This window comes from Pelmatolapia mariae, linkage group LG9 (genome assembly GCF_036321145.2).
Source record: "Pelmatolapia mariae isolate MD_Pm_ZW linkage group LG9, Pm_UMD_F_2, whole genome shotgun sequence".
NCBI classification, from domain to species: Eukaryota; Metazoa; Chordata; class Actinopteri; order Cichliformes; family Cichlidae; genus Pelmatolapia; species Pelmatolapia mariae.
In genome coordinates, this window is record NC_086235.1 from 1,543,183 (window position 1) to 1,563,209 (window position 20,027).

The 20,027-nt window shown below is 41.9% G+C and overlaps 2 protein-coding genes across 6 annotated transcripts in view; both read left to right on the plus strand.

Annotated features, from left to right (window-relative positions):
• LOC134634091 (serine/threonine-protein kinase Nek7-like) overlaps positions 1-20,027 on the plus strand; it is a 214,400-nt gene that overhangs the window by 78,645 nt on the left and 115,728 nt on the right. The gene's annotated exons all lie outside the window — the stretch shown is intronic.
• LOC134634088 (NACHT, LRR and PYD domains-containing protein 12-like) overlaps positions 14,378-20,027 on the plus strand; it is a 245,424-nt gene continuing 239,774 nt past the window's right edge. For 2 of the 4 annotated variants that reach the window (XM_065471633.1, XM_063483151.1), the window contains exons 1-4: positions 14,378-14,458; positions 16,514-16,637; positions 17,819-18,054; positions 18,155-19,940. In XM_065471633.1, the coding sequence (XP_065327705.1) occupies positions 16,525-16,637; positions 17,819-18,054; positions 18,155-19,940 (2,135 nt within the window). In that variant the 5' untranslated portion in view covers positions 14,378-14,458; positions 16,514-16,524. The remainder of the gene's footprint in view (positions 14,459-16,513; positions 16,638-17,818; positions 18,055-18,154; positions 19,941-20,027) is intronic. The other 2 variants (XM_063483150.1, XM_063483153.1) reach the window with 1 other exon arrangement.

Genomic DNA, 20,027 nt, shown 5'->3' on the forward strand with positions numbered 1-20,027 from the left:
TTGACAAACTGTATTAACACAATTGATCTAAAATCAAACAAAAAACATAAACTTCGAATCGAAAAAGTTATATTTTTTACTGTAACAACCACAAACATGTTTAATGAATCATTTTCATAACTTTAAATTTAAATATAAATTTTAAAATTATACACACAAGTTTTGCAAACAAGGCAAGGCAAGTTTATTTATATAGCGCAATTCAACAACAAGGTGATTCAAAGTGCTTTACAGAGACATTAAAAACAAAAACAAATAAAAAGCATGATTTAAAATTGATTAAAACAAGCAAACAAACAAACAAACAAAACAGTATATAAAATCAAAAATTTGAACAGTAGATAAAATCAGAACAGTAGATAAAGTCAGTAGTTAAAATGTAAGTTTTGAAATTTAAGCTTAAAAGTGTGGATTTGGTGCTTTATTCAAAAGCAGCTGAGAACAGGTGAGTCTTCAACCTGGATTTAAATAAACTGAGTGTTTCAGCTGATCTGAGGCTTTCTGGGAGTTTGTTCCAGATATATGGAGCATAAAAGCTGAATACAGCTTCTCCGTGTCTGGTTCTGACTCTGGGAACTGATAAAAAACCGGATCCAGATGACCTGAGGGATCTGGAAGGTTCATACTGGGTCAGGAGGTCACTGATGTATTTTGGTCCTAAACCATTCAGAGCTTTATAGACCAGCATCAGAACTTTAAAGTCTATCCTCTGACGGACAGGCAGCCAGTGTAAAGACCTCAGAGCTGGACTGATGTGGTCCACTTTTTTGGTCTTAGTGAGGACTCGAGCAGCAGAGTTCTGAATGAGCTGTAGTTGTCTGACTGATTTTTTAGGTAGACCTGTAAAGATGCTGTTACAGTAATCAAGCCTGCTAAAGATGAATGCATGGACTAGTTTTTCCAGGTCCTGTTGAGACATCAGATCTTTTATCCTTGAAATATTCTTGAGGTGATAGTAAGCTGTCTTAATGTGTTTTTCTAAGTTTAGGTCTGCATCCATCACTACACCCAAATTTCTCGCCTGGTTGGTGGTTTTTAGGTGTATAGATTGAAGTTCTCTGGTGACCTGTAATCGTTTTTCTTTGGCACCGAAGACTATTTCTTCAGTTTTGTTTTTGTTTAGCTGGAGAAAATTGTGGCACAACCAGTCATTAATTTCCTCAATGCATTTACCAAGAGCCTGTACAGGGCCTCGGTCTCCTGGTGACATTGTGATATATATTTGTGTGTCATCTGCGTAGCTATGATAGTTTATTTTGTTGTTCTTTATAATCTGTGCCAGTGGGAGCATGTAGATGTTAAACAGAAGGGGTCCCAAGATGGAACCTTGGGGAACTCCACATGTGATACTTGTCTGCTCAGATGTGAAGTTACCTATTGATACAAAGTATTTCCTGTTTTCTAAGTATGTTTTGAACCAGTTTAGTACAGTTCCTGAAAGACCTGCCCAGTTCTCCAGTCGTTTGAGTAATATGTTGTGGTCAACTGTATCAAATGCTGCACTGAGATCCAGTAAAACTAAGACTGACATTTTTCCACTGTCTGTATTCAAACATATGTCATTAAACACTTTGGTCAGAGCGGTTTCAGTGCTGTGGTTCTGTCTAAAACCTGACTGGAAGGCATCATAGCAGTTATTCTGTGTTAAGAAGTAATTGAGCTGTTGAGAAACTGCTTTTTCAATGATCTTACTTAAAAATGGGAGATTTGAGATCGGCCTGTAGTTGTTCATTTGTGTCTTGTCAAGATTGTCCTTTTTCAGTATAGGTTTAATTACAGCAGTTTTTAGTGATTCTGGAAACACACCTGATATTAAAGAAAAGTTGACGATCTGTAACAGGTCTGACTCCAAAGTCTTTGAGACCTTTTTGAAAAAACTTGTTGGCAGGACATCTAAACAGCAAGAGGAGGAGTTCAGTTGACCTAAGATGTCCTCCAGGTCTTTGCTGTTAATAGGGTGAAACTGTTTGATGGTGTTTGAACAGTTTTTTGGTGGACACAGTACATATCCTGGATCTGCTGTTGATGTACCAATTGCTTGTCTAATCTTTTGGATTTTTTCTGTGAAGAATTTGGCAAAGTCATTGCAGGCCATGGTCGAATGAAGTTCAGCTGCCACTGACACAGGAGGGTTTGTTAGCCTGTCAACTGTAGAAAATAAGACCCGAGCATTATGACTGTTTTTGGTGATGATGTCAGAGAAGTAGGACCTCCTTGCACTCCTCAGTTGTAAATTATAATTGTGAAGTTTCTCTTTATAGATGTCATAATGAACCTGGAGGTTTGTTTTTCTCCATCTGCGCTCAGCTTTCCTACACTCTCTTTTTTCATTTTTCACCAGTGTGGAGTTTCTCCATGGAGACTTTTTCCTTCCAGAGATAACCTTCACCTTAATGGGAGCAATAGTGTCCATTACATTTAACATTTTAGCATTGAAGCTATTGACGAGCTCATTGACTGAACCTCTGGACAGGTCAGGTGTTAATGGGAAGACCTGGTTAAAGATCTCACTACTGTGTTCAGTTATACACCGTTTTGTGATCACTGCTGTTGATATATTTGTGTGGGCTGAGATTTTACTTTCAAAGAAAACACAGTAATGATCAGACAGGCCCACATCAGACACAGTCACCTTTGAAATGCTCGGGCCCTTGGAGATCAGTAGGTCAAGAGTGTGTCCTCTATTATGTGTGTCCTCTGTTACATGCTGAGTCAGCCCAAAGTTGCCCAGAGTGTTACTCAGGTCTTTAGTCCCTTTGTCCTGAGGGTTGTCCACATGGATGTTAAAATCCCCAACAATAATTACACAGTCGAAATCAACACAGATCACAGACAGCAGTTCACTGAGGTCATTAAAAAAACAAAAACAACAAAAAAAACCAAAGTTATTTGCAGCCATTTACCTTTTACCCTTTTTAAAAATAACCATTAAACTATTTACAGAACAATCAGCTGTTCTTCAATAAGATGCCACATAAATTATTTGTGCCACTCCAAAATAATAATTAGTGTCCAGTATAAAGTGGAACATCCCAGCCTGATACCTGCAGGTCTGACAGCAGCTCATAAGCACAGAGGTCTCTGCTGTCCTTAGACAGTAAACATGAAACTATTGAGGAACAAACAGGCGTATATCTTGTTTATCATGACTCTGGTTTTACGTTTCCTATCAACACAATTATAAACTGGTATATGTCACCTTGTTGCTTTGTCTTTAAGTGGTCATGTGATTGTTTTGCCTCCTGAGTTGCAGCTGTTGTGCCAAAAAGTGATCGTCTGTCTGCGGGAGCGCGCAGCTGCTTAAATCTGTAGCGTCCAGATTACTTACAGCTACTTCCTGCAGCTGATATAAGATGCTGTGAGCTGAACACAGCTTCAACCGTCTGTTTGTTGAAAAATAGTAATGGACTGCATTTTCTTGTTAGTAACGGTAACGGCGTTGTAACGATAGGAATAGTAATTAGATTACTCTCTACTGAAAAAAGTAGCGCCGTTACTCCCATCACTGGCCATGAGCAGCCTGCAGAGCTCTCCAACCACCCCGTCTTTAAAGCCCATGAAAGGTTTTCTTTGCATGGTGAACTTTGGTGACAGAGTGCAGAGGAAGTGCTCTGTCTGCGTCACGTTAAAGGATCTGACCTCCATCACGTTCTGTGTTTCCAGCCTTTACTGGGGAAATGTCTGTTCTTCCTGAGAACCACTGAGAAGGCCATAACCACCGCCAACGTGCAGCAGGTCAGTAACTGGTCTGGGTTTCTTCCTCACCTGCAGATTTAACAAACTGCACAGACCTCATTGGTTGACTGTGACATGGATGCAGCCAATCATTCTGATCTTCTCGTGCAACCTGATGTTTCCAGGAAGTGAACTTTGGCGTGTTGGACTGCAGCGGCGGCGGCGGCGTCCTGAACAGTCTGGAAACTCTGCTGACTCACATCATGTTACCTGCTCTCAGGTCGCAGCAGGTAAAACACCTCCATCCATTCAGCCTTTCACTGAGCACAAAAAGGGAGATGTTTTAAGCTTCCAGTGATCACATGACGCCATATATGAAGACTTTGTTGATGGTGGGAAGGAAGAACGCTCTTTAAACAGGAAGAGGCGCCTCGTGTCCACACGTCCGGTCCTTCCTGTCCTCGGTGGATCAGTTTGTCAGTAATCTGAGCTCAGCCCGACTGAACATGGAGAGAAAGTTCCAGCTGCAGCACGTGGAGCTTCCTGACGCCATCAGCCAGCTGAGCAGCCCTGCAGACTACAGAGCAGCAGGTATGAAGCTCCAGCTGTTCACATCTCACTCAAACAATAAGACTGTTGGAAATACAGGAAACAGCGTTTAAAGCTTTAAAAATCAACTCTCAGGTAAATCAAACCAGTTTATCTGTGGAAGCTGAAGGAAGCATCTGACCTGAGACGATGGCTTCTTTGAAATAATGAGTCCGTGTTCACGTGTGTTTAGAGGAACTCGTGTGTTTCGCTCTCAGCCAATAACAGTGAGCTGGTGGAGCGTCTGGAGGAGGTGTTGACCCTGTGGACCAATCAAATCAAGCAGGTGCTGACGGAGAGCGAGCAGATGAGGAAAGAGGCCGACGACGTCGGGCCGTCGGCCGAGCTGGAGCTCTGGAAGAGCCACACGGTGACCTTCAACAGGTAGACGCGTCCTCTCAGCTGTATCTCCTGTAGCGTCAGCATTTACAGGTTTCACTTTAAACTCAGTTTATCAAACATGATCTGACGTCTGTGGACAGAAGCTCCTCACACCTGGAACAGTTTAGTCTCCACTCTGAGACTTCAGGACAAAACCACTTTTACACAATATGACTTTCTGTTATTTCTCTTTCTGCTCTTTAAAGTTGAAATGTTCAGAAATATTCATGTGTTTGTTTGTTTGTATCATAGTTTTTAACCCTTTCATGCATGAATTATGACGACATCAATCAGGATTCTTTCTTTAGTATTTTTATTCATCTTTAGAGATGAAAAAAAGATTTTTGAACTTCATTTTTTAAACATGTATTTTTCCATCTTGGTTTGAAGAAATGTTTTGTGCACTTACACTGGCTGACCAGTAGGTGGCAGGTATGGAGCGACACATCAGAGTCCAATGTAGAGGTTTATGTGCAAGTACGACATCAACACTGACAGAATACAAGCAAACAGCCTTTGAACAGCTGTAACTGTAACTGTGTGTGTGTGTGTGTGTGTGTGTGTGTGTGTGTGTGTGTGTGTGTGTGTGTGTGTCAGTCTGTTGGAGGAAGTGAAGGGCTCTCAGGTGAAGAGGACTCTGGGGGTCCTGCAGGTGGCTCAGTCTCGGTGCCTGCGTGCCTGGAGAGATCTGGTCAGCAGTTTATTTCCTGTTCAGTTCACAGCTGTTGTCTCGACGATGCTGACGTCATCACTGATCGATTTATTGATTTATCAGGACAGAGACATCACTGCGGTGGCCAACGAGGCAAAGGACAACGTCAAGTATCTTTACACCCTCAACAAGTTCTTTGGATCTGTGGAAAAATCCACTCCTGTGAGAAAAACACTCTTCATGTCTTTCTGTATAAAACCGTCTGCAGCTGTTTGAGTCCTTCATGATTGTGAGGAACAGAAAACAGTGAAGACATCGTCACACATCATTCACAGAGAGGCTGTAGTCACAATCACAGCTGAGACAAAGGCCTGTCTGTAACTTAAGAAGAAGAAGAAAGAAAACTAAAGACTTCTTTTCTTTTCTCAGTTTCAGACTTTTAAAAATGTTTAAAAAGACCAAAGAGACAAACAGGTTTCACCAGGACAGAGATCTCAGCTCAGTCTGAGATGTTCCAGCTCTGATTTATCAGCAGTATTTCTCTGATTGATCGTTTTTATTAGTTTGTATTTTCTGTGATGGTGAATTTGTCAGTTTGTGCTGATGAGTCGGTGTTTCACCTCCACCAGCTTCTTTTTTAATGGTTTTGTATTATTTCTTCTTTTGCATCGGGTCTGATGACAAACCTTTTTCTTGTTACTGGATCAGACATGGTGGATACAGGATTCTCCAGCTCAGCCTGAATGTGCATTTATTTGATCTCTACATGTCAGTAATGAGGCTGCTGTGTGTTCCTGCTGTGTCAGCAGCTTTGTTTCTCACACTGAAGCTCGTATCAGTCACCGGACAAACCGTCTCTCATCCTCCGTCTTCTCCCGGCCCCACAGACCAGGATGCTGGAGCACATTCCCAGTCTGATGAACGGCATCAAGATGATCCACGTAGTGTCCCAGTACTACAACACCTCAGAGAGGATGAGCTCACTGCTGCTCAAGGTCACCAACCAGATGATCAGCACCTGCAGGAGCTACCTGCTGCAGGGCGTGAGGCGTGTCTGGGAGCACAGCAGGTACCGCAGCACACCTGAAACTTACATTAGACTTAAACTTCTGTTCAGATCTTCATAGAGTTTAGACTCAGACTAACAAATGGACTCAGCAACGTGTGTGTGTGTGTGTGTGTGTGTGTGTGTGTGTGTGTGTGTGTCTCAGGCCGGTGCTGCTGCAGAGAATCTCTGACTGCTGTAATCTGAATGCGGCGTATCAGCGAAGCTTCCACAGCGTCAGAGACAAACTGAGAGAAAACCCTGAGAACAGACAGTTTGACTTCAGGTGATCAGTAACTGACTCTGAGTCAGAGCGTGTCAGCAGCGTCACGCTAACCTTTACACACGTGTGTGTAATGTTACAATGTAACATGTGTACAGCACATTTTAACATCCATGTAGATGCTAAAAATGACAGCCTCAAAATTGCATTTAATCTGTTATTAGACTCAATTGGCTTCTCCCAAAATGTAAAAGAACCCACCCACCACTTTAATCACACTCTAGATCTTGTTTTAACATATGGCATAGAAACTGAACATTTAACAGTGTTTCCTGAAAACCCTCTGCTGTCTGATCATTTCCTGATAACATTTACATTTACAATAATTGATTACACAGCAGTGGAGAGTAGACTTTATCACAGTAGATGTCTTTCTGGAAGCGCTGTAACTAAGTTTAAGAATATAATCCACCCACTGTTATCATCTTCAATGCCCTGTACCAACATAGAGCAGAGCAGCTATCTGAACGCTACTCCATCAGAGGTCGATTATCTTGTTAATAATTTTACCTCCTCACTACGTACGACTCTGGATACTGTAGCTCCTGTGAAAACTAAGGCCTCAAATCAGAAGTACCTGACTCCGTGGTATAATTCTCAAACACGTAGCCTAAAGCAGATAACTCGTAAGCTGGAGAGGAAATGGCGTGTCACAAATTTAGAAGATCATCATTTAGCCTGGAGAAAGAGTTTGTTGCTTTATAAGAAAGCCCTCCGCAAAGCCAGAACATCTTACTATTCGTCACTGATTGAAGAAAATAAGAACAACCCCAGGTTTCTCTTCAGCATTGTAGTCAGGCACCCAGCTCTATCTGTCCATGAAGCCAGGTAACACACACCAATTAGTTAAACTGCAGGAATGTCTTAAAGACATAAAGACCTGGATGGCCGCTAACTTTCTGCTTCTTAATTCAGATCAAACTGAGGTTATTGTACTCGGCCCTGAAAATCTTACAAATATGGTATCTAACCAGATTCTTACTCTGGATGGCATTACCTTGGCCTCCAGTAACACTGTGAGGAACCTTGGAGTCATTTTTGACCAGGACATGTCCTTCAACACACATATTAAACAAATATGTAAGACTGCTTTCTTCCATTTGCGCAACATCTCTAAAATTAGAAATATCCTGTCTCAGAGTGACGCTGAAAAACTAGTTCATGCATTTATTACTTCCAAGCTGGACTACTGTAATTCACTATTATCAGGAAGTCCTAAAAACTCACTGAAAAGTCTTCAGCTAATCCAAAATGCTGCAGCAAGAGTCCTGACAGGGACTAGAAAGATTGAGCATATTTCTCCTGTTTTGGCTTCCCTTCATTGGCTTCCTGTTAAATCCAGAATTCAAAATCCTGCTCCTCACATACAAGGTCTTAAATAATCAGGCCCCATCTTATCTTAATGACCTTGTAGTGCCATATCACCCTATTAGAGCACTTCGCTCTTGCTCTGCAGGCCTACTTGTTGTTCCTAGAGTATTTAAAAGTAGAATGGGAGGCAGAGCCTTCAGTTTTCAGGCCCCTCTTCTGTGGAACCAGCTTCCAGTTTGGATTCAGGAGACAGACACTATCTCTACTTTCAAGATTAGGCTTCAAACTCTCCTTTTTGCTAAAGCATATAGTTAGGGCTGGACCAGGTGACCCTGAATCCTCCCTTAGTTATGCTGCAATAGACGTAGGCTGCCGGGGATTCCCATGATGCATTGAGTTTTCCTTTCCAGTCACCTTCTCACTCACTATGTGTTAATAGACCTCTCTGCATCGAATCATATCTGTTATTAATCTCTGTCTCTCTTCCACAGCATGTCTTTATCCTGTCTTCCTTCTCTCACCCCAACCAATCACAGCAGATGGCCCCGCCCCTCCCTGAGCCTGGTTCTGCCGGAGGTTTCTTCCTGTTAAAAGGGAGTTTTCCTTCCCACTGTTGCCAAAGTGCTTGCTCATAGGGGGTCATATGATTTTTGGGTTTTTCTCTGTATTTATTATTGTGCGATCTACTGTATAATATAAAGCGCCTTGAGGCGACTTTTGTTGTGATTTGGCGCTATATAAATAAAATTGAATTGAATTGAATAAAAGCAGCAGGAAATCAAAGCTTGATGCTTTCATCAGTGTTAAATCAGCCTTTGCTGGCATTAAATGGGCTTGGTTCTGCGTGAGTAGCACTTGTTCATGGCCTGGGCACCTCGCTGTCAGTTATTGTTTCGTAAGGCTTCTTAGTTTTTATGTGGATAATGTTGGTATCCAGCACGATGTCCTATGATGGCTAACATCTTCCTCTGCCTTTGGCTGCTACCACAGGTGGAAAACGTCTCGTCGACATTTTTGTTTGTTGGAGACAAAACTTACAAACATACAGTGCAGCACTGCAGAGTCACACTGCTGTAAATTTGAACACATTCTGTACTGTACAGGAGACACGGCACGAGATTGACTGACAATGGTCTACAGCCAATCAGGACACAGAACACAATGCGCTGTAAAAAAACAAAAAAGCATGCAAAATTGCACAAAAAAGCTCAGCGAAACAGCGAGGCCGCGATAGGTGAACTGTGTTATAGCGAGGGACCGCTGTATATATCGCTGTTGGGACGATAAATGTCTTTGAGCTTGTGTCAGAAGATGAGCTGCAGCTTTCTGGACCAGCTGCAGTCTTGCCAGGCAGGTCCCACTAACTCCAACATATAAATAACTGCCTGGGTTACACATGCATCACATAAATGCTCGTCATGTGCTTCCTAACATGGATATGATTGGAATCTGGGCCTGTTCAACCGGTGCTGGTATCATTGTTGTTTCTGAGACTTGGCTTTCCAAATCTTTATTGGATAAAGACGTAGCAACTGATGGATTTAACATTTAGCGCTCAGACTGTCCCAGAAAAGGCGGAGGTGTGGAAGTTCATGTGAAGGTCTGTCTTGCTGCTCAAGTCTTGTTCTCTCGATCTGCACCTCAGTGATTTGAAATCTTGGCCTTAACTATGAATGTGTTTGGAAATCAGTCTTTGACTGTTGTTGGCTGCTCCCAGCCTCCATCTGCTTCCCCCAGCACATCACCGTCTCTGGCTCAGCTTTTATATGAACTCCATTTTAATGACGTCTTTCAGGTGGATGATTTTCATTGGGACTGGCTTTCTTCTGTGTCTGGTGACTTTAAGGCACACTGGTTGTTTTTAAAACTAACTCAAAACAACCTGAGTGATCACTGCATAGTTGGTGCTGTGAGAAACACTAACATCTCACGCTCCAAGCCCCGCATCAGTTTAACTGGGGTCGTATTAAACAGACTGACAATGTCAGGTTACCATGGGAATATTTACAGCAGAGTTGTATCTACTTTGTGGACAGACACGCCCCTTTTTGCCAGGTCAGGGTGAAAGGTCGGGACAGCCCCTGGTTTGGTTCTGTACCGGCCGATCTCCTCCATGAGAGAAACCAGGCCTGGGCAGAAAGTCTGGATCTGATGCTGATTGGCTACGCTTTCATTAGCTGTGTAATCAGATTACTGCCTCCATCATCACGACCAAATGTGACTATTTTTTACTTTAACCGCTGATAGTCCAAACGACCGTAGGAGGTTTTGGCAAACTATAAAGTCTCTCATTCCTCAGAGCTACCTCCTCACTTAAATATCGACTCCTTTGTCAGACAAATCTGAAATGTTGCTTTAACAAACATGTTGTTGCTTCTTGTTCTTTGTTCAGCACAGTATCTGATGGTAAACCTCTTGCACAAAACTCTGCTGGTAGTTCCTGGTTACTGATACCTTTTCCTTTACACCTGTCACAGTAGAAGAGGTCTGTAAGGCTTTGAAGAGCCTCGACACCAGAAAGTCGGCCTCACAATCGTTCTCCTTCCTTGAGCCAGTGTCTTATATTTTTAATCTTTCTGCACAACAGAAGGCTTTACCACAGATGTGGAAGTGTGCCTTTGCACTCCCCCCACTGAAAGCTGGTGATCCTTCAACAGTTAATAATTACAGGCCAGTTTCCAAACTCTGTCTTATCTAAGGTTCTTCAAAGGGTCGTAAATAATCAACTTCAAAGTTGTCTGGATGAAAATATGATTTTATCTCCCTTCCAGTCTGGTTTTAGGAAACTGCACAGTACTGGAACTGCTTCCCTAAAAGTTCTCAAAGACGTCTATGAATCCCTGGAAGCAAAGAACTACTGTGCAGCTCTTTTTATTGATCTATCAAAAGCCTTTGACACTGTTGAACACAACAAAGAATCTTCTGGCACAACTTTGCCTACTTCCAAGGTGCATGGAGAGGATGAGGATCTAACAGCAACTGTGGCCTCATACACATACCTCGGTATTGTGATTGATGACAGTCGTTCCTATAATCCACACATTGAACATCTATTAAAGACACTGAGGCTGAAGTCGGGCTTCTTTTCCAGGAACAGATCATGTTTCTCTTTCACAGGAAAAGGCTTGTTGCTGCCACCTTTTTTTACCCGCCCTGGATTACAGTGACATCATTTATATGAATGCCTCTGCTCGCTCTCTTTATCTGTTGGATTCTGTTTATCATGGAGCATTAAGATTTATAACTGTCTGTAAACCTTTAACACACCACTGTACTCTGTGTTCTCGGGTTAACTCGTCCTCATTGGTCTTACACAGGATGGCCCATCCATCCATCTTCTTCCGCTTATCCGGGGCCGGGTCACGGGGACAGCAGCCCAAGCAGAGAAGCCCAGACCTCCCTCTCCCCAGCCATCTCCTCCAGCTTGTCCGGGGAAACACCAAGGCATTCCCAGGCCAGCCGAGAGATATAATCTCCCCAGCGTGTCCTGGGTCTGCCCCAGGGCCTCCTCCCGGTGGGACATGCCCGGAACACCTCACCCAGGAGGCGCCCAGGAGGCATCCTTGTCAGATGCCCGAACCACCTCAGCTGGCTCCTTTCGATGTAGAGGAGCAGCGGCTCTACTCTGAGCCCCTCCCAGATGGCCGAACTTCTCACCTTATCTCTCTTTTAGAGCCGACTCTTTGAAGTGAACGACGCTCCTTATTGGGAGCTGTGTTTGTTTTTTTTTTCTTTCTCTCACCTTCTCTCTCGCACTTTTTTTCCGCTTCACTCCGCCAGCGAGCCTTGTGCTTTGCGCTGAGCAGAGGGGGGAGGGGCGGTAGTTACACTCGCAGTAGCACAGGAACAGAGCGCAAAAGAGAGAGAAAGAGAGCCAGGGACAACAACAAGAGACAACATCGTCACATTAGAAAGGTATAGTAATCATCCACAACTATTTTCAGTTGCGGATTCAGAAAGTTTATTCATGCAGTGAATCCTATGTATGCAATTCCAAGCAGGAAAACACTCTCCCAAAAAACCATCCCAGGCCCATATGACAGAGAATGTGCATCTTCTCTTTGTTTTGCATATTTTAATTCATATTTAATTGTGTTGTGGTTTGCAGTGTTTTGTGTTGCTTCACTTTAAATTTGTTTAAAAGGAAAAAGCTGAAAATTTAAATAGTTAAAAGTTGAAATGTAAATAGTTGGGTTTTGTATTTTATAATTCATTTATTACATTTTATGTGGAGTGAATAAATAAAAGTATATTTACGGTGGCCCCTAGAGACAAAACACGTACAAACTCCAAAACACATTCTTTGTGTTTATTCTGCATTTACTTCATTATATTGCATAAATGTCAGTTACAAGCTTAACCTCCCAGGACCTGGCGTCCACATATGTGGAAATCACATTTTGGGTTGTCTAGACCAAAATACTAAATTTTGCTCTACAAGAGCCTGATATCCACTTACAAGGACATCATACTGCCACTGCTCTATCGAAATGTAAAACTAATGTGTTCATATGTGGATCTCATTTTTCTCAGAACCAAAAATCAGGTAAAAAAAATAATAAATCACATACTTCTTTGTTTTTACAGTCATCAGGTCCCAATCAGCCCAAATAACAAAGAGAAATTAAAAATGCCTGCCACGAAAAAGTTCGGTTCTTAGGAGATTAAATATAAGGTTGAAAAAAAAAAAGTAATTGCAACCAGGCTATTGATCAAGTAATTGCGATTAATCACGATTAATTACAGAAAATTAAGATTAATAAGTTATTTTTTTAATTTATTGACAGCACTAATATATATATATATATATATGTATACATTACCATAACTCTGGATTTAGTGGCCTGTCATTAAAATTTCAACTGGTGTTTACTCTGAAGTCCGAACACGTACAAACTCCAAAACACAACAGAAGTGCTCCAGGATGCTACGGACAGTGAGCTTTTGTTTGAGCTTTTGTTGCCTAGTGGCTACACAAGCCAGGAAGTACCAATGACCGGATTTGGTGTGTGGTAGTAACAGGTAAATGAACATTTTTTTTAAATTATTTGAATATATATGAGTACAATACACATATGCTTTCAATTGTGTAATTTAAATAATCGAGGTAGCTCTGTTTTGGAAGTTCAGTTAACACTAGTAATGTGTTTTCTAGTTTGTACGTGTTTTGCCTCTATGGGCCACCGTATATATTTATATATAAACATATATAAATAACACCATGTTTTTTTACATTAGTAATTCCTTTTGTGCATAATTTTATATTGTTGTTGATATTAAATTAATTAAAGCAATAAAACAACCTGAAGGGCCGGTTGGGAGCCGAAAGAGCCGGTTCTTTAAAAAGAGCCGGAATTCCCATCACTAGAAAAGAAGAGGAGAAGACCACCACTCACCTTTCATTGTACATGGACCAGCTGTTCACTGTTTTCACCACTTTGTAAATAAACCTCACTGTTTACCTGTAAGGAGCTCCGCTGTCGAGTCCACTCTTTCTCCGCCCCCTGACACTTGTGATATCATAGCCCTAAAATAAATGATCACATTATAAGCAGTCTGTCTCACATGGAACTGGTATTCATTTGATTTATTTTAATTGGTAATTATTATTAAAATAATACATTAGAGTGTATATTTTACATGTATTTGTTTATTTGCACGGATCTCAGTTCAGTGTCACGGCTGCACTGGTTTCTCTTTCCTTGCTTTCAGATTTACTTTGAGGACATTTTCTCAAATACTGAGCAAAGTCAGAAAGACAGGCAACATTGAAATGATAGCAAAGAGCTGCTGACAACAAGTGAAGTCCTAGTCCATTAGTCCTTAATGCTGGGAGTTACTGCTATGCCACTGCAAACCAACTATATCCAACTCAACAACACATACAAACAAACAGAAGCACCAGCACAGACCTGTTTTTCTACTACACATGCAAACCTTAAAGGTTCTGTAAGACACAAAGTCCAATCATGAGACATTAGGAAGTCCACCACAGCATAATAAGAGTGCTACCTGAACCAACGTCTAATTCTCAGGAAAGACAAAAGATTTTTAGATTGTGCAAAATAATATATTCAAAACTGTGCCTAGCACAGAAACAACGCTATCAGGACTTAGTTACAAAAACATCAGTTATAATTCAGTATAGCAGATATATGAAATTAGTAACTATACAGAACATATGCTGGGTGAACCATGTTAAGTCACTAAAACTCCAAAGACTGCAGACGAATATTTCCTATTTCTGTATTTCCAAGAATCAATTCAGCCAATAAACTCTGTGCAGATATGATCTAAAGACATTAACAGAAGCACGAGGGCCTGACTGGTCATGTTTGACAAGACTCAAACAGTCGATGTGATGATAGAGAGCATGAAGAACCAGTCTCAACAAGACTCACACACACACACACCTGATTTCCTGTACATGCAAAGGGGAGGAGCCTGACCCAGTTTCATGAGAACAGGAAGAGAAACAGCTGAGCCCCCGTTCAAAGCAGGAGGAGAGTGGAGCTGAGGCAGGGTGAGTGTTAACACCACATTGTTGTAGTTTTGCTGTTAGAGTCTCTGGAAAACAGACGAAGTCTCCTCAAAGTCTGAGTCCCTGCAAACTTGCTGCTTTTTCAAACTGTGGACTTTGACTCACTTCCTGTTAGTCACGTGACTCTGAGGTGATCCTCCGCTCTCTCTTTAGACTCTTTTCCAATCGTACCCTCTTGAATCGACTTTGAATCACAGTTTTCAGGGTTTTCCATTAGCTCATAGTACCTGGTACCAGGTACCTGGTTCTGGGACCTGCTCGGGTTGTCCGATCAATCCGAGCAGATACTAAAATGTGATGTCGTCAGACTGTATGCCTCCGATTGGCTGGTCAGTGGTGTCACCCGATGAGTCACGAGAGCGTCCCGTTCATGAACCATGACACAGTGAGTGGTGATTAAGGATCTGTTTCTTAGAGGCTTCATGACTCAGGCAGAGTCCGTCTCCAAGTGAGCTTGTGCTGCCGTGGCTTTAGAGGTGGGAATGGATCATTGACTCAGCAGCCTTGGAATAATCAAACTCATTTCATAAAGAAACCTCCAATAATGAGGTTTCTTTATGATAGCAAAGAGCTGCTGACAGTTAAAGTTAAGAGCAGCTCTTAACTTTATTCCTCCAGTCTAAACAACATATTTAAGGTCGGCTGGATTCAACAGGTATGTGTGATGTCATCATCTCCATATCCTGATGTTGATAAATTCCTATGAAGCTGTCAGCGTTTCATCGCCAGGCCTACTTATCCTGGTGGCTCATTAAAAACATAACTCCTCATCACTGTTTCATCTGTACAAGAATCATAATTCTGTGCCTCCTGGTTCAGAAACAATCCTCCTGGTGGACCAACTGTTTAACAAAGAATTTCATATTGACTAAAGTGAGGTTCTTAACAGAAAAGCCCATTTCCTCACTTTCATGGTGAAATTCTGTAACTACATCGACACTATCAGACTTTCCTCTAATCATGAAGTAGTTAGGACATTATTAATCTACTCTTAGTTAAATATTCTGAAGTATACTTGATGCAAAGCTTTGTTTTTTATGTATTTATTATGCTGTCCATGGAACATCTGTATTCTTTCTTCTGTGTTCAAGTTCTGAAATCATTTTGTACAGTATATATTTGTGTAATCTTTGTGCTATTGACGTAGCTACTGCTTTTGTACTTTGTTCTTTTGTCACAGAAAGTTTTATTTATTTATTTTTTTTTTTAAAACAGCAAAACTGCTTCAGACTTTCTGAAGTAGTAAAAACATGAGTTTGTCTGTGTTCCACTCTTGGATGGATGTATATTTGTCCCTGTAGGAGTCACCATGTTAAACCTGAAAGCTTCTTTTTGTGTTTGCTGGGAGATTCATCATAAAACACGCCCTGCTGTGACCTGAGTGTCCACAACACAGCCAAAGGTCAAGGTGATTTATACGGCCCATTTAAACCAACAGCACTGACCAAAGTGTTGGACATTAAACACATGTAGCCCCAAGAAACACTGAGCACAATACACAACATTATAAGACAATAAATATTCAAATCATTTACAAAGTACCAAATCACAACAGCAGTATCCTCAAGGTGCTTTACTAATGGGAGGGTTTCTATGGTAACGTATGGCTTAGACATGATGTTCTGTGTTGGCTTCACCACTCATGATCAGCTCTCCACAGACTCAAGTTTCCTTCTGAATCCACTTCATGTGACGATCAGTGAAGGCGAACTCTTGTGTTGTTGATCTGAGTGTTTGTGTGTTTTTCACACAGTTGAAGAATAGTTTGAGCTGCAGACCTGTGAATGGGACAGCAGTATATGAAAGGTGTTTCTAACATTTAGTCATGGTACAAACATGAGAATATTTCATGATCTTTGCATTTTGTTTTTTTAATGTTATTAAATGATGATAGAAAGTGTTCAGAGTCAGCAGGTGGAATCAGGCTTCTCTAATCCCAGTGTGGGTCATGTTACCTGGTCTCTAGTTTCTGTCAAAGTTCTGAATCAGCTGAGTGCAGAAAGCCTACTGTAACTGTAACTTTGCTTTACCTCTCAGCCTGACTGAAGATGATGATGGAGGAAGAGGAGGACAGAGCCGAATCTGCAGGATCCAGCTGTGCGTGTGTGACGAGTGACCGGTTCAAAGATCATCCTCCAAAGTTCAGTGATGGACCAACAAAGTAAGAAAACCAGTTTATTAAAACTGTGACATTGACACATTTTATTTATTGAAGTTTCTGCTAAAATGTTTTTTCCAACACAAAATGATTTGTCGTGTTTTCCTCTGAACATCTCTGCATCTGTCAGTCAGCTGGAACATCTCTAAGAGAAAATGTTCATTTTACTGTTTTGTTTTTGAGAAGATACTGAAAGCAAAGTTTCACATAAACATGTATTAAGAGACTGGACAATCAAATTTCTCACTCTCTCGTTTAAATCGCAGCTTTTTTCTTCTTCATGGATAAAATCACTTTTGCTGCCTGTCACAGGTTATATGTTAATTTATTAATTAATAACACTGAAAGAGTTTCTGTCATATTTCCCTTGAACGTCACCTTATTAGGGAGGCATTATGAAATAACCCCCCTCCAAAGAATGAATAAATAAATGATGATAATAATAAAAAGCAATAAAAAGCAAATAATGCAGATAATGATTAAAAAGCAGAGCTCAGAGTGGTAGAATGGTCAAACAGTGATCCACAGGTGGTTCATCTGCATTTGGTGATGAGACTAAAACAAATCTTTAAAATAATCCCACAAATGATTTAATTGACTTTATTTTTTAACTGAGAGTCTAAATATAATCAATGGGAAACGATTAATCTATAAAATGATTCTAGTGAAGAACACTTCCTCAGAGCTGCACATAAAGACAGATGTTAACTGTTCAGCTCAGAGGACGACTTGTTTTAAAATGAGGTTGGAGCTTGTTGTCTCCTATACTAGGGTTTCTTTACTTGGTCACCGTGTGAATTTCTTTAACTGAACCAAATTCTTTTATTTACTGTTTGTTCCATATTTAACCTCTACAGTAAGGGATGGAGGAGATAAGGCCCTATCAATATAGGGTTGTAGCTGTGGTTCAGGTTAGAGTGAGTGTCCGTGGACAAAATGTAAGTCAGTGAACAGGAAACATGACTGTTTTAAACTCTCAGAAAAGTTATTTTTCCTTTATTTATTTTTTTATGAGTCTAATCAAAGGAAGCATCACTTTGATTCCAGACTGAAGGCTGTATTCAAACAGAAGTTTCTCCACTTTGACTTTTCTCTGACCATCAGAGCTTCTGCACAGTGTCATCAAATCTGGATGTTTGTCACTAACAGTAAATGATTTTAGTGATAAAGAAATGTGTTCACAGAGGGAGGAAGAGGAGTGGTGTTTGTGAGGAGGAGCAGCTGTCCTGCTGTGCTTTGTGTCAGGACGTCCTGAAGGATCCAGTCTCTACCAGCTGTGGACACTGGTTCTGCAGACAGTGCATCTCCTCATACTGGGACCAGTCTGCTTCATCAGGAGACTCCTCCTGTCCCCAGTGTGGAGAAAGATCCAGAAGCGGAGCTGGACTGCAGACAGCCAGTCAGAGCAGCTGTGTACAAAGTAAGACTGAACATCTGTCTGCTGATGGACTCGTTTCTGAAAACTGGACTTCTTGTTGTTGTTCAGACATTGAAGAGTTTTCTTTCTCTTTTTCTTTCAGCAGATGTTGGTCTGCAGGAGGTTTTAGATGAACATAAGATCAGTCTGAGGAGAAGATGTGAACGTGTGACTGAAGGAAGTGATGAAACAGGAAGTAGAACCCTCCTCAACAGGATCTACACTGAGCTCTACATCACAGAGGGACAGAGTGAAGAGGTTCATACCCAACATGAGGTGAGGCAGCTGGAGACAGCTTCCAAGATGGACGCCCTCCATGACGCTCCAATCAGGTGCCAGGACATCTTTAAAGCCTTACCTGACCAACAGAGACCCATCAGAGTGGTTCTGACCAACGGCGTGGCTGGTGTTGGAAAAACCTTCTCAGTGCAGAAGTTCACTCTGGACTGGGCAGAGGGCTTGGAGAACCAACATGTCAGTGTGGTGGTTCTGCTTTCATTCAGGGAGCTGAACCTGATCAGAGATGAGCAGTACAGTCTTCTGGAGCTGCTCCATGTTTTCCATCCAACATTACAGAAGGTCACAGCAGAGAAGCTGGCTGTCTCTCAGCTTTTGTTCATCTTTGACGGCCTGGATGAAAGCAGACTTTCATTGGATTTCAGCAACAGGAAGCTGCTGTCTGATGTCACACAGAAGTCATCAGTCAGCCAGCTGCTGACAAACCTCATCCAGGGGAATCTGCTTCCCTCGGCTCTCGTCTGGATAACTTCCCGACCTGCAGCAGCCAATCAGATCCCTCCTACATGTGTCGACAGGCTAACAGAAGTACGAGGCTTCACTGACGCCCAGAAGGAGGAGTACTTCAGGAGGAGATTCAGTGATGAAGAGCTGTCCAGCAGAATCATCTCCCACATGAAGACATCCAGGAGCCTCCACATCATGTGTAGAATCCCAGTCTTCTGCTGGATCACTGTTACAGTTCTGGAGCACATGTTGACTACAGAGCAGAGAGGAGAGCTGCCCAAGACCCTGACTGACATGTACTCACACTTCCTGCTGGTTCAGACAAAGAGGAAGAAGAACAAGTATCATGAGGGACATGAGACGAGTCCACAGGAGCTGATGGAGGCTGACAGGGAAGTTCTTCTGAAGCTGGGGAGGCTGGCGTTTGAACATCTGGAGAAAGGAAACATCATGTTCTACCAAGAAGACCTGGAGCAGTGTGGTCTGGATGTGACAGAGGCCTCGGTGTACTCAGGAGTTTGTACAGAGATCTTCACAAGAGAGTGTGTGATCTTCCAGAAACCAGTCTACTGCTTTGTTCATCTGAGCATTCAGGAGTTTCTGGCTGCAGTCTACATGTTCCACTGTTTCACCAACAGGAAGACAGAGGTGCTGAAGAAGTTTCTGGGAAAAAAATACAACGAGTCATCTCTGGATAATTTTTTGATGGAAACACTAATAAAATCCTTCAGGAGTAAAAAGGGTCATCTGGACCTGTTTGTTCGCTTCCTTCATGGCCTCTGTCTGGAGTCCAACCAGAGACTCATAGGAGGTCTCCTGGGTCAGACTGAGAACAGTCCAGGAATCATCCAGAGAGTCATCAACAATCTAAAAGAAAGGAAGACACAATTCTCTCCTGACAGAAGCATCAACATCTTCCACTGTCTGATGGAGATGAATGACCTCTCAGTACATCAGGAGATCCAAGAGTTCCTGAAGTCAGTGAACAAATCAAAGAAACTCTCTGAGATCCACTGCTCAGCTCTGGCCCACATATTGCAGATGTCAGAGGAGGTTCTGGATGAGTTGGACCTGCAAAAGTACAACACATCAGAGCGGGGACGACTGAGACTGATTCCAGCTGTGAGGAACTGCAGAAAGGCTCGGTGAGACAAATATGTTTGCAGTACAACTTTTATTCATGTTTTTACTGCTTACAAAACTCTGTGATTACAACCTCTCAGATCAGTGAA